At 39.2% G+C, this 16,347-nt stretch overlaps 1 protein-coding gene across 1 annotated transcript in view; it reads right to left on the bottom strand.

Annotated features, from left to right (window-relative positions):
* Positions 1-1,477: 1,477 nt before the first annotated feature.
* SLC17A8 (solute carrier family 17 member 8) overlaps positions 1,478-16,347 on the bottom strand; it is a 37,190-nt gene continuing 22,320 nt past the window's right edge. The window contains exons 7-12 of the mRNA XM_090275367.1: positions 15,780-15,919; positions 15,196-15,345; positions 14,138-14,270; positions 9,101-9,211; positions 4,803-4,930; positions 1,478-3,108 (exon numbers count right to left, since the gene is read on the bottom strand). Of these exons, the coding sequence (XP_090131493.1) occupies positions 2,764-3,108; positions 4,803-4,930; positions 9,101-9,211; positions 14,138-14,270; positions 15,196-15,345; positions 15,780-15,919 (1,007 nt within the window). The 3' untranslated portion in view covers positions 1,478-2,763. The remainder of the gene's footprint in view (positions 3,109-4,802; positions 4,931-9,100; positions 9,212-14,137; positions 14,271-15,195; positions 15,346-15,779; positions 15,920-16,347) is intronic.

Below are 16,347 nucleotides of genomic sequence, written 5' to 3' on the forward strand. Positions count from 1 at the left end.
ATTCAGAATGACACAGAAAGAGGAAAAAGGCTGGAAAATACAAAAGCAATAGCGTTTTACACATCATCTAGCATTTAACTGGATTCCTGAAAAGAACATAGAGAGAATGGAGCAAAAGTAATATTGTGAGAGATCGTGGCTAAACGGTTTCCAAAACTGATATAAAACATTGAGCCAAAGATTGAATTACATGGACTTGGCAGGGAAGAGAGAGAGTTACTTTTTTAAAAAAGTCAAAGATGACTTCAAGATTTCTAACTCCAGCCAAAGGGTGATGCAATTTACTGAGATAGAAAAAACAGAAACGGAAGAACAGGTTTATTGAGATCGGAAGGAGGCAGTGTGAAATAGATATAGCAGGTTTCAAGTTTTACCTGTTGAGTTTAACATCCAGGCAGGGATAACAAATGTGCCTTTAGTTCTTGAGTAATTATTCTTTTTCTTGTCATGTTCAGAAGTCTTCAAAACTTTTATTCTTTAAAAAGAACTTGTGAAACATTTCTTGTCTCAAGAATCTAGCACCCTCAGGCCTCCTTCCCTCCTGCTAGAATCCATGGTTTGCCTCCAAGGGCCAATCTGTTGTATAAATGGATATTTGCAGCAAAATGTACAATGACTTGCAGACTACATCTGCCTGGTGCTCAATTATAATTATCTGTCCAAAGCATCCTCCACATACCCATTGTGACAAAATAACGTGCTTTTCAGTTTTTAACACCATGATCCAGGGCTCCATTTTTTTGATACTATAAGAGTCAATTTACAGGTACCCTAAACGTTTTGATTTATCAAAATGTAAAATTTATGCATGTGACACTGACTTCAAATGATAGAGCAAATACAAGTTGGTGTCACAATCGATAGTATTACCTTAAGGATTATCATGAGATTTTTTAATAATTTTTTACTTTATTCACAGAATAAAATAATAAAACACCAGCTACCATAAATTTCCCTCTCTTTTTTTTTCTTTTTTTTGAATTAGAGAACAGCACAACTTTCATAATAAATTCTGTGGCTCATGGATGAAAATAACATAACATGCCCTCTTTTCAACTGAAAGTTCCCTGAAGGTTAAAAGATGAAGAGGAGGATGGCTAATGCTTATTCAGCACTTTCTGCATGCCAGAAACTATTCTAAGGGACTTATGTGAATTCATTCATTAAAGAGATTTATAGATAGATGATAACCTAAGTTATATACCAGTGCTATAAGGAATATTATTTAATGGAGAATAAGGCGATTCTTTTTTAACTCAAAATTATTCTCTTTATAAAATATACTACAACTCTGCTGGTACAATTGGGGACCAGAAATATATGTGGGAGAATTAGGAAAAAAAAAAAACACTTTATAATAATAAACTACATGTAAGTGTATAATTTTTCCACCATATTATATTTTTATTCTGAAAGTAGAAACAAAATTTTCAAAAACAATGAAGAGGAAAATAATTTTATTTTCAAACAACCCTTTACATGCCAACATTAAATTTTTAAATATCATTAAATTTTAAAATATATTTAAAGAGTATCCATATTATTGCCTTATGCAATCAAATATGAATTGTTCCACACTAAATCTAGTTGTCCCAGATGTTTTCATTCTAGTGTTTCCCTATGTAACTACTGCCATATTATTGTTTTCCCTGAATATCATTCCAAATAGTCATTAAGAATACATCAATTATAATTGTGTATAACTTCATCAAACATCCTAATATCACCAGCAGAAATGGCTAATGACATACATTTTTTAAAACAGAAGACTTTTTCAAGAGAATTTTACCTAATAAAATAAATGCATGAGCTGACTTTTAAATATTAAATGTCTTAATGATTTATAAGTAATTTGGGACATTACTTAACAACATTCTTGATATTATAAAAGGTTGAAATCGAATAGCCAAGACTTTACTTCTTCTTGGCCATACTGACCAGAGATTGCTGGAAATATAATCTCTTGCATAGCTTTTTCCTTTTTCTTTCTTTTTAAAAACCTATTTGAATCTCTCCTATAGTCTGTGACCCTTATTATTAAAAAACAAACAAACTAGGAATTCACAGAATCTTTTGACTTTTTGGATCATATAGGAACCTAAGGGTCTTTGAATCCAGTCCCTCAGACAACACGTGAATGTTCTGCCACATCACCCAAAGGTTTCCCACTCCCTGCACCTGCCAAAATACGGAGTTATGCACAAGACAACCCACTGAAATTTGGTCTTCTTTATTAAAAATGTCATTCCTACCCTAAGGTGAAAGCTTCTTCCTCAAAACTGCTTCCTGTTTGGGACCCCACCAATCTCAGCACTGGCCTTGGCAGAGCGACCTTGGGCCAGTCAATCTCCCGATGCCCTAGTATCCTTACTTGTGGTGTGGGGATAAGAAATGCATGTCATTGTGGGTGTGAAGATGAAGTGAGAATGTTGATAAAGCCCTGTCACAACACAGGGCTTCCATGAACAGTAGCCTTTATTAGGAACAGGAATCCCTCCTCTGTGTGGCTGCTCTCGGAAATGTAGTGGCAGCTACTGTTTTCTTTTCTCCTTTTTGTCAGCTTAAAGCAAGCTCCATACATGTGAGTGTCATCACAAGATCATTTTCTCTTTTCTCTATTGCTGATTAAATCTTCTCTCCCCCTTCCCCCACCCCCAGGGTCCCCGTATTTAACCCTCTGGCAAGCTGGGGTATGGGGAAGGAAATAGGTACGGATACTTTCTGGTTGTAAGGTGAGGAGAGGACAGAAGTGTCCCTCAGACATTAGTACGTGTCAGAGAAGCTTCCCTCTTCATTCTGGTAAGATGCCAGATCTTCCTCCTCAAGGGTCACTCCTTGCTGTCCTCGCCATTCCCTCTCCTGGATGTCCCAATTCTGGGTGGTGGCTCCATAGGACATCTTCTTTTTGGGACTTGCAAAACTCTCGTGGTTGAGTTCTGTCTCCTCGGCTAGTTCATCTTGGTCAATGATTCCACACTTCTCCTCAGAGAGGTTCTCAGGGTCAGCCCACTCCTGCTTCTCCCCAGAAGCAAAGACCCCATAGAAGATCACACCACTGTAGTGCACCAGCGCAGCTATGAGGAACACATTCTGCCATTCCTCACGGGTCTAAACAAGGAAACATAGCACAGATGAATATTGAATATTGTAACCGAGAGAGAGAGAGAGAGAGAGAGAGAGAGAGAGAGCGGAACAGTGCATTCTGGGACGAAAGTACCAGTTCACCCCAAAGGCAGTGTTATGCTTCTTGGGAAAACATGGGTCAGAAGCATGCCGAGGACCCAGACTTTGAGTGTTTAAAAGATAAAAGTTAAGGCTACAATAAAAATGTACTTTATTAATCTTCACCCAAAGATATTTTTTATTATTGATTTCAGAGAGAGAGGAAAGGAGAAAGAAAGAAATGTCAGTGTGAGAGAGAAACATTCATCAGTTGCTTTGCAAATGCATCCCAAACAAGGATTGAACGCGCAACCTTCTGTGCACGGGATGACGCTCCAAGCAACAGAGCAACCCGGCCAGGACTGAAAGTGCATTTTTTAATTCATAAAAATACTTTACAAAATAAACATATACAACACATGCAGCACCATTTCACAGCTCTCTAAATATACAAATGAGGTTTCCATTCACCTGGTAGGTTAAATGAAGCCTGCTTTAGGAGCCCACCATTTTAAACATCACAGGTCTCTTTCTTGCTTACTGTTGGCTACGCAAATATTTGAGTCATGAAAATACTGACTTCACTGTCAATAGCTTACTACTTATAATTATATTTTCTGTATATAATACAGCATCAAAAGTAATAGGTATCTGTGTCTAACATTAGGGGAAGATAGTGTCTGAGATTTAATCGTCATGTTACAAATCTTATTACCTCAAGAACAGAAAGGGAAAATGTGGATCCTCTGCCTATAAAAATCCCCAAATCCCATCTTTCTAGTCTATTAAAAAAATAAGAAAAATTGCCTCACACGTTCTTCTCCAAGAAGCTGGAAGGAATCTCTGAAGTCATATTTGTAACAAGCAACCTAACTTTAAAAAAATGTTTGGGTAAAAACTCCATAGTATATAAAAAATAAAAAATGCTTATTCGCAGAAAGCATCCTGAAACTGTTTCAATGAGAGATTAAGAAACCACGTGTCCTGTGCTTGAACTCTGGATGGATCTGAGATCCTCCTCCACCAACCACCCTGGTCTAAATACAGAAAGGCTCAGTCATGACCAGTGTCATACCCTTGTGGGTTCTTAGGAAATGTCATTAATGTCTTGTTTATTTTCTTCATAATAAGGAAGTATAACAGCACTAATATTTTTATGCTGGAACATGTTAAGCAATAGATGAAAATTAGCTATAAATTTTAAACACTTAGAATTAGAAAAAATTTTGAGTAATTTCTTCAGCCTGAGTTGATTGTCTCTGTTTCTTCCTGTCTCTAAACAGTCTTTATGGTGTTTGTCCCCACCACACACACACCTTTTATTTGTCAGGAAAGAAAACATGTAACTAATATTAATCAGTCCTGTTGCCATCAATACACAATAAATTAAAGAAGAAGGACAAGAAGAGGGAGAAAAAAGGATAGGAAGGAAGGAAGGAAGGAAGGAAGGAAGGAAGGAAGGAAGGAAGGAAGGAAGGAAGGAAGGAAGGAAAGGAAAGAAAGGAAAGAAAAACAAAAAAAGTTGAAATAACTCAGGCCAAGGACATACACTTTTACGGGCCGGAGTAAGGCTTTGAAATCTCAAATCTGTGCAGTATTTCAGTCCTCAGACACTCAATAGCCCAAAAGGAGATCATTACCTTATGCTTGGTCATTGCACCAACAATGAGGGGACAGACCATTCCAGAGAGGGTTCCCACTCCATTTGAGATGCCCATGAGGATGCTGGCATAACGGGGGGCAATGTCCAGGTGGTTGACATTAAAACCTACAGTGAAGCCCAAACCTCAAAATCAGAGTCAAGACCAGAATTCCAAATACACTTTAGAAAATATTTAGCTTTCCCCCAACTCTCATCAATCTATGTGGTTTCTTCTAGCATGTGACTACTGTGGACCTCTACAATGAGGGCTGGGTTGACGATGGCCAGACTATGCTGCACATAGCAGAAAAATGTGCTGTGATTGATTAGCAATGTCTGCCATGGAAAATTAGGGCACCTATCCCTTGTAGGGTCCGAGCTCCAAAATAACGGTGTTGTGAGCAATACCAAAAAAGCGGAAAGCCTGGGTTACATTTATTCAGAGTAAACAATGACATTCAGATGATTAGACTCAAACCTTGCCTTATAACATGCTCCCTCCCAGGCCTCCACTTACTCCCAAAAGGCCACCCTAGGTAAGTCTGCCTTGGACAAATGGAAAGGGTACTTTTGAAATAACACAATTGTGAAGACATTGGCAGAATCCTCTGTAATTTACAAAACACTCCCATGTATATACTTGATTTGGAGTCCATAAATTTGGACTTCAATCTTATTTCTACCACTTACATCATTTTTAGGCCTTTGTTTCCCCATCTCTAATATGGGATAATATTACTACTTCAGGCATAAAGATGCTGTACAATGAGACACAGGGGGAGTATGTATGTATGCGAGAGCCCATGGCAAATAACTAAGCTCTACTAACTACCACTACTACCAAAAACTATCACTAACTACCACTATCACCACCATTACCAGTACTACTCCCACTATAACATTGTTGCTAGGCACCTCCCACCTACTGAGGTTTTCTGTCAAAAGATAGTGCTGCAGGGAGGATACAATAATACCTCACTATTCACCTGTTTATCAGGAGAAAAGAATGAGTGGAAAGCATGGGGAGCATGAGACGTGAAGGCAGGGGAAGGGCCAGGCTGTGCATGGGGAGGCTTCAGGCCCTGAGGACCAGCTCTACCAGTATTGCCCAGGGGTGCATTTTAGACTGAGAGAGACCTGCCCCTGGCAGCTTCATTGACATGCAAACCTGGACAAAGGATTTAAACTTTCTGAACCCACTGGCACAATCATACTTATAAAAATAGTGTACAGATCAAGTTAAATAATGCATGTTCATTACACGGTACATACAGGTGAAAACCAGCACGTGTGGTTTTTTCGGTGGTTATCCATCTGTCTTGTTTACCGCTAGCTTCCCTGAACTGGCAAAGTGCCAGCACATAGTAAGCACTCAATAAATCATTGTTTAATTGACTACCAACTTGAGCTATGAAATTACAGTAGGGGGTTGTAACTTCTATTTCTTCATATTTTTGTCTTTCTTTGTTTTGCTTTTTAATTCTCTCTTCTGTGCAAAGAACCTGAAAATAGGATTAAAAAATTTTTTTTTCTAATCTGGCACATTGGCTGGTTGTTTTTGCCTACCTCCATTCAGGAAAAGTTTTGAGAAAACCATTTTATGCAATAAACATGCCATCTCTTTCATAACAAAGTGGCAGACAATCATAATATAAAACAGCTGCAAAATTAATTAAACTTACTGTTAATTTCAATATGATAAACACGTTATTAGAAAAGAACCCAGACACTGGTGGAAAAAAAATAGGACAACTGTAATTGAAAAACCAAAAAATAAAAATATATTAAGAAAAGAAAAGAAAAGAACCCAGAGAAAAGAAGCAATTAATATGATTGTTGAGTATTATGTTCTGATACAACACAAATCCCCGGGCACGTGCATTCAGCTAAAGATAATGTGGGAAAAGCCATTTGGGTTTCTAGCTGCACAATCCTGGTGTTTGGGGGAAGGGGAGGAAATCACTGAGAAACTGAGATATTGACAGATTTTTTTTTGTAGCAGATACAAAAAAAATTTTTTTTATATACAAGCTGGGAGAGTCTGCCTTCTCTATATAGGACATTTCTCAAAACAGGCACCACCCATCCCTTATAGCTTTCAATGTCACCAGCCCCAACTCTCTTGCCGATAATCTGTTCCTAAATTGTGCCAGTCTTCCTTGGCATCCCTATTAACTCCTTATGAAGTTGGCAAATAGCATATCCTGAGGAACTGCTGTCCCCATGGTCATTGTCCCTCCCAGTGTATCACTGTCGGGTCAGACAAACCTATATTCCAGTCCCAGCCACTTAACTTACCTGGGCCAGCTATGTCACCTGTCCAAGCCTCAGGGTCGTCACTGGCTAAGTGGACATAACAATACCCTTCTTGCTGGGTTGCTACAGGGATTGAATGAGACCATGTCCCAAAAAAATGGCTAGCTTGGAGTAAATGCTTAAAAAATGACGACAGTTGCTGTGATTTGGAGTATTGAGTTTCGCTCCTTCTGACTGTGGCTTAATTGGCAATCTGGGAACAGTGTGAACCTAAACATTTCAATTATCTCTGGGAACAGGCTGTGAACCTCTCCTGCATCACAGAGCTATGGGGAAGGTATTCTTCAACATTCTACTGGAAACCAGTCATGATTGCTCTGTTCTTGCTATTCAAAGTGTGGACCACGGAGCAGCAGCAGCAGCAGCTTTGCTGAGAAGCTTATCACAGATGCAGAATCTGAGGCCCCACCCCAGACATGCTGAATCAGAATCTGCATTTTGCAAGACCCTAGGGTGACTTGTGTGTACACTGAAGTGTGAGAAGGGCTGGGTCATAGTGAATAATAACTGAACAATAATAGTGAGTACATATTAATTTCGTTATGCCTCTCACACTGGGCTAAGGGCTCCAATGCTTTATGTCTACCAGAATCTAGACTTTATAAGGACAGAATCTTTGATTTTTTTTCAATGCAATATCCCCAGTGCCAGGAGTAGCACCTGACTCATGGGATGTGTAAGCGAATGCATGAATTATCTCAGTCCATTGAGATTTCCCAACAACCCTATGAGGTTGCCTTTAGATCTCTCCAATCTCTAATAGAAGAAATTAAGGCTTGAGAATTTAATAACTTAGCAATTTTTTTCTTTCATAAATAGTAAGTAGTAATTACAGAGAGGTCTTAAACCCAGGTCTGTATACCTCTAAACCCAAGTTCTTAGCTGCAAGCTACTTTGAAAGCAGACATTTTTTCCTAATTTAACCATTCACTAGATATACTTATTTTTATAAGATCAACCCCTATTTCAGGGTAGTTTAAACCAGAGGTTCCATAGTTTTCTGTTCTGGAATGTTAGTGCTCTTATTTTTCTGGCAGCCTGGAATGATGGGAAGGGTACGGGCCTGGAGCCAGCCAGAACTGCCCTTTAATTCTTCCTTTGCCTGGAGCTGTGTGACAACAGCAGAGTATCCGATTGTCCTGAGTTTCAGGTACCTCGTGAGTGAAAGAGTGATATTACTATTTGCTTCCTGTTGTCATAAGATAGATGCAGTTTATGTCACTGTTCTGTAAGTGATCATTTCTAGTATTACAGTATGTTTTATAGGTAGAAGAACAACTGAATTTTACTGCTTCACCCAGTTTTACACGGGAGCTTCTAAAGTCTGTAAAGCACGGCACCATTACGGCCTCTCACATGCAGCAGAGCGCATTCTGCTCTTGTAAATGGGGACACTGGTACCCCTAGGGTAGCTGTGAGGTTTGCAGAGGTTAATACACATGCAGGGCTTTGAACAGTCCAACACAGAGTGTGTTTGATCATGATTAGCTCTTGCCATCACCATTACTATTCTCGCTACCGAGCCTAACCTGTTCAGAAAGTCACTTCCCCTCCCTGCGCCTGCATTTCCCTGGTTGGAAAATGAAGACCATGGAGTAGACAAATTCTAGAGAAGCTTTCCAGTTTTGAAAATTTCTGATTCCATAACTAGATGTCAACTGAGCTAATATTAGCAATATGAAAGTGCCACTTCAGCCAGGACACAGGCTTGGGCCTCTGCCTATCCCTCAAGGTTGGGGGTCACCGGCACTTTGTGTCTTTCTCCAAAATGGAGAAATTAGGGGCAATTCCATCTTCACTGGGCTCAGAGAACTTACAAAATCATCTCCACTAGATGGAATTCTCTAGCCAGTGACCCCACTCCTTAGGAATAGCCTGCCTACTCCGGGAGGATGATCCAGTATATTTTTTCTTTTTTCCTCCTAAGACTTGCTGGATCTGTAGAAAAAAAAAAAAAAGGAAACCTAGAGGATACTTTACCTGAAATAGCAAAACCACTGAATCCTACAGCAAGCACCAGAAAGGAGATAGCCACCCCTTTGGTATGGGAAAAACCAACCACCAGGAGTAAGGTTGCCTCCATGCCAAAACCTGCAAATGGAAACAGTGAGGGAAAAAAATGTCATGTCATGTCACTCAGCCCAAGTTCATGCATTTTTTAAATAAGAATCTATTAATATTTCCATGAGCCTAATTTTCAGTACACACATTCTGGCATAGTGCTTACAATATTATTCCCTGTGATTCTTGACTACGTGGCCTTATTACTATCACCCAGGTGTTCTGCGAGCCTCTGACATTATCCTGTGCACCTTGAACACCAGGTGGTCCACTAGATTCCAGTAAAGCCCTGGGGTGAGGGGGTTTATTATCATTTGTTTCATGGGTCGTTACCCCTGCCGTTTCTAACACGAAAACTCTCCTTTATATTGTGAATGTGTCCCCTTCGTTTATGTTACGGCCTCTCACACACACAAAAAAAAAAATGACACACTAACATTGATTGCTGAAAGTGACCAGAAAGTTATCGTGAATATCTGAAGCAAAAAGCATAAAGCAACATTCTTCCCTTTCAGAAGTTCACCAAGCTCTCAGGCCTCCGTCTAAAAGCTATGACATATTTGTACAGAAAACGCAGCAGGATAAAAGTACTTTCTGTTCCTTTCATTCGGAATAAGTGACTCCAGCACCACCAAACAGGATGAGGACATTCTAAAGATGCTCCTCTCGCAAACAAAAACAAAACACACACACACACACACACACTCAGCCAAGAGCAGACAGAATGGCCATGTAAGTACCATTTCCAGGTAGAAAGTGCCCTAGCAAATGGAAGACAAGGACGCGTCATTCTGAAGACTGTCTGCCGACTCCAGACATCTCCACATGACTGTACTGTAGGTACTTCAAAGACAACTTGCCCAAACCAAGTCTCTGTTCTCTTATTTGTTCCTCATAAACAAAGTGAACCACCACTACCATGCTCTTTCTTCTTCTCTAAATTAATCTTCTGTCCATCTGTGTTTAGAACCCAAACTTCAGAGTCAGATGGGCTTGGGTTCAGATTCCACCTCAAAATCACTCATTGGGTGACTTTGGACAAGTCACTTCACCTCGAAGATTCCTCATCTCCCAAAATAGAGCTAATAACACAACCTTACAGGGCACTCAAAGATTAAATGAAGTTGGGTATTTAAGGTATTGCGTGCAGTTCCTGGTACATGGGCACAGCTCAACAAATGCTAACCAGAACTCCAACACAGAAACTTCAAACTCTTCCTCTTTCTTAGTGTTTTCACAAGAATCTGGGGGTTCAGCCTCAGAAATATGTCAGAACCAACCTTGCTCTCTCTGCCTCTGCCACAATCCTAGCCCTGGGCCCCCTTACCTCTCACCTGGAACACGTCAATAGTCTCGTTATTGGTCTTCCCAGGTCTTCTTCCTCTGTTCCATTTTCCACATCACTATCTTTCTAAACCACAGATCTAATTCACTGTCCCTTGACTTAAAACTTCTGTCAAGAGCTCCCTATTATTAGTATAATGTTATATAACAAGTCCCTCCTGTGGTTCTTGTTCCCTCTTCTGCCAGCCCTCCCATCCCTGCTCCCCACCTGGCCCACAGAAAGGCCCCCACTGCAGTCACACAGAACTACGAGCTATTTCCTACCCGCAACGCTGTTTAACACCCAGTGTATATTTCCACGGGCTGTTCCTTCACCTGGGGTACTCCTCTCCCGCCACTTATTTCTCTTTTTCTGGAGAAAGCTTACCCTTGAAAGTCCAGTTCAAATATTACCTCCTCTAGGAAGCTTTTCTGACAACCCTGCACTCCCCACCAGTGAAGCTGACATCTCTTTTTTCTGACTTATCTTATAGGACTTTTCAGCATTGCCGTCATTTGTCATTTGTGTTTCTGCCTCTCCCACAAAACTGTGACATTTTCCAGGGAAGGTACTGTGCATACAGTATAGAGCCTGGCTAAGATGTAGTGAACACTCAATAAATGAACTAATACAAAAGAACAAAAAGAAGAATCGAGGCAATTAAGTTGAAATAGAAGCACTCTTTGTAAAGCTTGGTAAGTCACCTACCTTTCTGAGTTCATTTCCTCAAAATTATCATAGAAACAGAGCAAGCATCAATATTTATTTCTGATGGTCCTCTACAAAGGATCAATAAAATCATGGGCCAGAGATGTTTTTTAAATATGGGCTTGATATCATTGCTCCCAAATCATTGCTACTCATTTTGTTTCAGAAACTTAATTTATACATAGGGCAAAACTGCTAACTATACATGTGTTAGAAATGGCCTATCTTAAATAACAAGGCATGTGGATGAAACTTCTTTTATCTCAATGTTCTTAACAAAGGTTGCACCAGAAAGTTAACAAAGACCTTGTGTGAAGAATAAAACTTGCAAGTGATACATTTATTCATCTATAAGAAAAACAAAAAAAGATCTTTGCTAAATAGTAGATTTCCAGAGAAAGAAAAATCATTTAAGAACCTAAATGGTCCCTGTCTATAGTGAAAATGCTAGAAATAGGATGTATGTGTCAGGAGCTGAAGGGTAAAATTTGAACTTCAGGAGCAATAAAGAGATTCTTGAAAGTGAACCTGTTTAGAGTTGACAAGAGAAAAAAATAAGATTTAGATGGCTGACAAATTTTTTCATTTTATATTAGAACAACCTGAAGTCATACAGTCCACTGATTAGCCAGACTCTAATTTTTTACCTTAGTCACACTTAACATGACTACAGTGGGAGGTTCGAGGATGTGACAAGTGTCTTTGAGGATCTTGGAAATGCACCCTGACTCAAACTAGAATAGAGCATCATGTCTGAAAGTGATCTGTTTGCTTTAAATGATTCTGGCAGCAAATATTTCTTGCCCACAGAAAGAGAAGGTGACCAACTCCAAGCATATGTGATCTTTCTCAGATGAAAAATGTCCTCTATATTTCTTCTTAGAAAATATGAAACCAACTAAAATTCTCTAGATGATCACACTAGTGCTTCCTCATACTCATATCAATCTGGTTTATTCAGCAATGGCACAAAACTCTGTCTTCATGTAGTTATCTCTAGTCTCCCATCTCTGAATTTAAGCAAAAAAGGACAGCCATGTTTTGGGTTTTTTTTTAATTTTCTATGTAGAGCTCACTGTATCCGTTATGTCAAAATATAAAATGACATGAAAAGACATGTGAAGACTTTTTTGTTTGTGTGTGTGTGTGTGTGTGTGTGGTTTTTTGTTTGTTTGTTTTTTTAAGATTAAATTGGGGCTGGTGAGATTCCACATATGCCTTCTAGTTTCTGATAAGAAGGAAAAGGAGAAGGAGGATTGGGGGAGGGGCAGGGGGAAGAGGTTTACTCTCAGTGAGCACTTTGGTAGTACTTAACTTTGAGAGTTCTCACCCACAGCAGCAAACACGGACATTTCTGTTCATGGAGAAACAATGGCCATGGTGATTGGAGCAAAATTGAATATGAACAAGACATTCTTATAAAAATAGGTTTAGCATCTAAAGGACATCTATCTTTAAAAGAGGTTATGCAAGTCTAGTTTAATCCAGAATCTTCTTTCAGGTTCCAGGTTTAGAGGAAGCATCGTTTTGGCCATGGGAAATATAATTGAACAGCAGATATTTATTGAACATCTCCTTTGGAAAACTTCTGTTTTGTCGGTGTCTTGAACACAGGAGAAGAAAGGGGGCACTAACATATGTTGGATCCATGCTAGGTGCATATCTATGATGTCATGTTTAACCTTTATAACCATCATCTGAGGTAAATATTATTATTTAGATTTTAGAGAAGAAGAAAGTTAGGCTCAGAGAACTTAGAAATCCATCCACCTCTCTCCACCTCCATTGATAGTACTTCAGTTCAAGTCACCATTTTCTCTTGACAGAAAAACTGAAATAGTTTCTTAGCTGATCCCCTTCTTCTACTTTTGTGTTGTATGTTCAGCTACTCAGATTTGAAAATGTAAATCAGATCCTGTCCCTTTTCCTGCTTGAAACCCTCCATTTGCCGCTCAACTGCACTTCAAATAAAACTCAAGTCCTACCTATGTTTAGAAGGCCTCCCAGGATCCGGCCCTCGCTATCCATTCTGTCAAAATATAAAATGACAGGGGAAAATCTGTTTTTGCCTTTTTCAGGGTTTTCTACTTGATCTGCCACTTGAGCAAGTCACTCTATCATACCCTAGTTTCTTCACTGCAATCGGGTTTCATAATAGCATTTGCTCCACAGAGTGGTTATGAGGAATAAATAAAATAATACGTGTAAAGAACTTAGCTTCATGTCTGGCACAGAAAGCATTTAATAAATGCTCATTTTTAAAGTAAAACCAAAGAGATAATCAGATAATGTAGAGTTTTAATAAGATGAACAGTCAAATACATTGTAAGGATTCATGATTACCTCTATCTGCCTCCTTTGGAAATTCACCCCACTTCCACTTTGTCTTTGCAAAATTAAAACAAAGCAGGAGCTAAATAAAGCAGGAGAGAGGATAGTGTGTGTGCGTGTGCAGTCCATGCACAAGTATATGTTGGGAGGGAAGAAGACTACTCAGAGAAACTGTTTTTATGTTTCTTACTAAAATGTGTGTATATGTAGAAAGGAAAGACAGAGATAAGGGAATAAACTACACAAGAAAAGGACTCTGTATGTGGAAAATGTATGGGAAAGATAAATAATAAACAGATTTCTAACAGGAAATTGCGTTGCTTTAGCTTAATTGCAGATGAAAGAAGCACTCTTGCAGTTGCAAGTGAGTATTGATTTATCAGCTAATCTGTCATATGACAGGTTGCCCAAGTACAGGCTGGGTGACCACTTGGCAAGGGTGTGACGGACACTCAAGTATCTACTAGGGGACAGACTTAGGGGCTTTTCGTCTCCTTTCCCGAGATTAGACATAACCTCCGAAGTATGTTCTGCAGTTCAATTTCATCTCTTTCTGTAAAAGCTGCTTAAACCACCAATGAAATCCACGGTACCTCCACAGTTCATGATTTTTCTGACAGCAGTTGTGGTCAAAATTTGTCTGCTTCTTAAATAATCAGCCAGTTGTCCTCCGATGGGTACAATGATGGTCATAACCATGTGTGGGAGTGCCGACAAGAGACCCACCTGGATGAAAAGAAACAATGAGCTATTTTTGGCCACTTCTGGGAGTTGCACTTCCCTAATTCCCTGCTCCCACCAGCTACACTGCCCAGCACGTCACCACCAAAACCAATCATCTAATGATATGGGATCCAGGTAGGCGCACATTTTGTAATAAACAAACAATGAATAAGTAAATTAAGGGCAGACCTAATTGTCTCCTTCCCCAGATTGGAAGCCCCCTAAGGGCAGAGATGACTTTTATTCATCCCAGAGGCCCCACCACCCTGCAGAAGGCCTGGTACAAGGTAGGTAAGCACTTGGCACAGCGTGAATGTTCATGGATGGAACCCCCATGACTTGACGAAGTCAGCTCTCCCCTGATCACTTTGGACGATGCCTGCAGCTATGCAGACGACTACCTCCACTAGGCTGCTCTTCTTCCCTCGTAGAAGGAGGCTTAATTATTTTATGATAATGGTTTAAGTTTCACATTTCACACCCTTCCTCCCTGAAACAAAGGCAACCTAAAGACAATGGCTGGTGAACATTAAAAGAGGCTCTTGTACAAGGCAGTGGATGGAGACTAGGATGATCTGCAAAATAAGCTTTAAGGTTCTTATTGCTATTCACTGAGTAATTTTTAGAAGAAAAGAACCCCTCTCGCTGTTAAATCTTTTTATCCTGTCTAATATGCCATCCTTCAGTTAGCTTCAAAAACACGTTGAGGTTGTATAGAACATAAATCTTCAAGAAGCAGCTTACCACAGCTCTGATCCTTACTAAGAAGAAATTAAATAATTATGTATACTATGCACAGAATGTATGACTTGTCTGACCTCCAGGATTATAAATTATAATCAGCAATTTATGTTAACATGCAAAGATTTTTCTCAGTAGAAGCAAGAGATTTAAAGTTTGGGAACATTTGAAGCATCCATGTGTTTACCTTACTTATTGCAAATCCAAAGACCTCTTCAAAATAAGCAGGCTGACTTATTAGCAGCAAATAAAAGGTCCAGCTTCTGCAAAAATTTGCCACAATGATTGCATAAACTGGCAATGATGTGAAAAATCTTTTCCATGGTGTGTTAAATTTCTAGGGAATAAAAATACCGTGGGATTTTTAATGAATATATTGACATGTCATTTTTTTTCTTTTATTTGTCAATTACAGTTGATATTCAATGTTATTTCATATTAGTTTCAGGTGCACAGCATAGTGGTTAGACATTTACATAATTTACAAGTGATTTTTCCCCTCAAAGTCTAATGCCCACCTGGCACCACACGTAGTTATTACAATATTATTGACTATATTCCCTACACCGTATTTTTATCCCCATGACTATTTTGTAACTACCAAATTGTATTTCTTAATACCTTCACTTTTTATACCCAGCCCCTCAACCCCCTTCCCATCTGATAACCATCAGTTTACATGTTTTTTTTTTTTAAAGGACAACATAATCACCAAGAGAAATTCTCACAGAGAAGAGAGAGGCAAGTCTTCCTCTATCCTTTGATACTTACACTTAGACTAACCAAGTTGGCTCCTTCTCCTATACTCGTCTCTATATAGGTCCTCTCCTCATCGGATATTGTTGGATGAGCTGCTGGGCACTCATAGGCCTGCAACAGCCAAAACATGTACCAAATAATGCCAAACATACCTGCAGTTAAAAAACAAAAGGCTTGATGATAGGGTCTCATTTTCTTCCATCTCTAAAGTTTTCAATTTTCAAAATATTCTCAAATAGTACTATGTTCAGCTAGGAGGACATATTTTGTTGTTATTAACTGATTTTTTTTTATCCTCATAACCTGCTTTATTTATACAAGGCTTGCAGTCTTTTTCATTTTTAATTTAATTAATTAATTAATTTACTTATTTTTAGAGAGAGGGGAAAGCAGAAAGAGATGGAGAGATGGTTGCGTCTCACTCACACCCCCAACTGGGGACCTGACGTGCAACCTAGTTATGTGCCCTGACTGGGAATCAAACCAGCAACACTTCGTTTGCAGGCCGACGCTCAATCCACTGAGCCACAGCAGCTAGGGTATTAACTGATATTTGAAGAAAGATAATATTCTGCTTATT

This window comes from Furipterus horrens, unplaced genomic scaffold (genome assembly GCF_987537825.1).
Source record: "Furipterus horrens unplaced genomic scaffold, mFurHor1.1.pri manual_scaffold_4, whole genome shotgun sequence".
Taxonomy (NCBI): Eukaryota; Metazoa; Chordata; class Mammalia; order Chiroptera; family Furipteridae; genus Furipterus; species Furipterus horrens.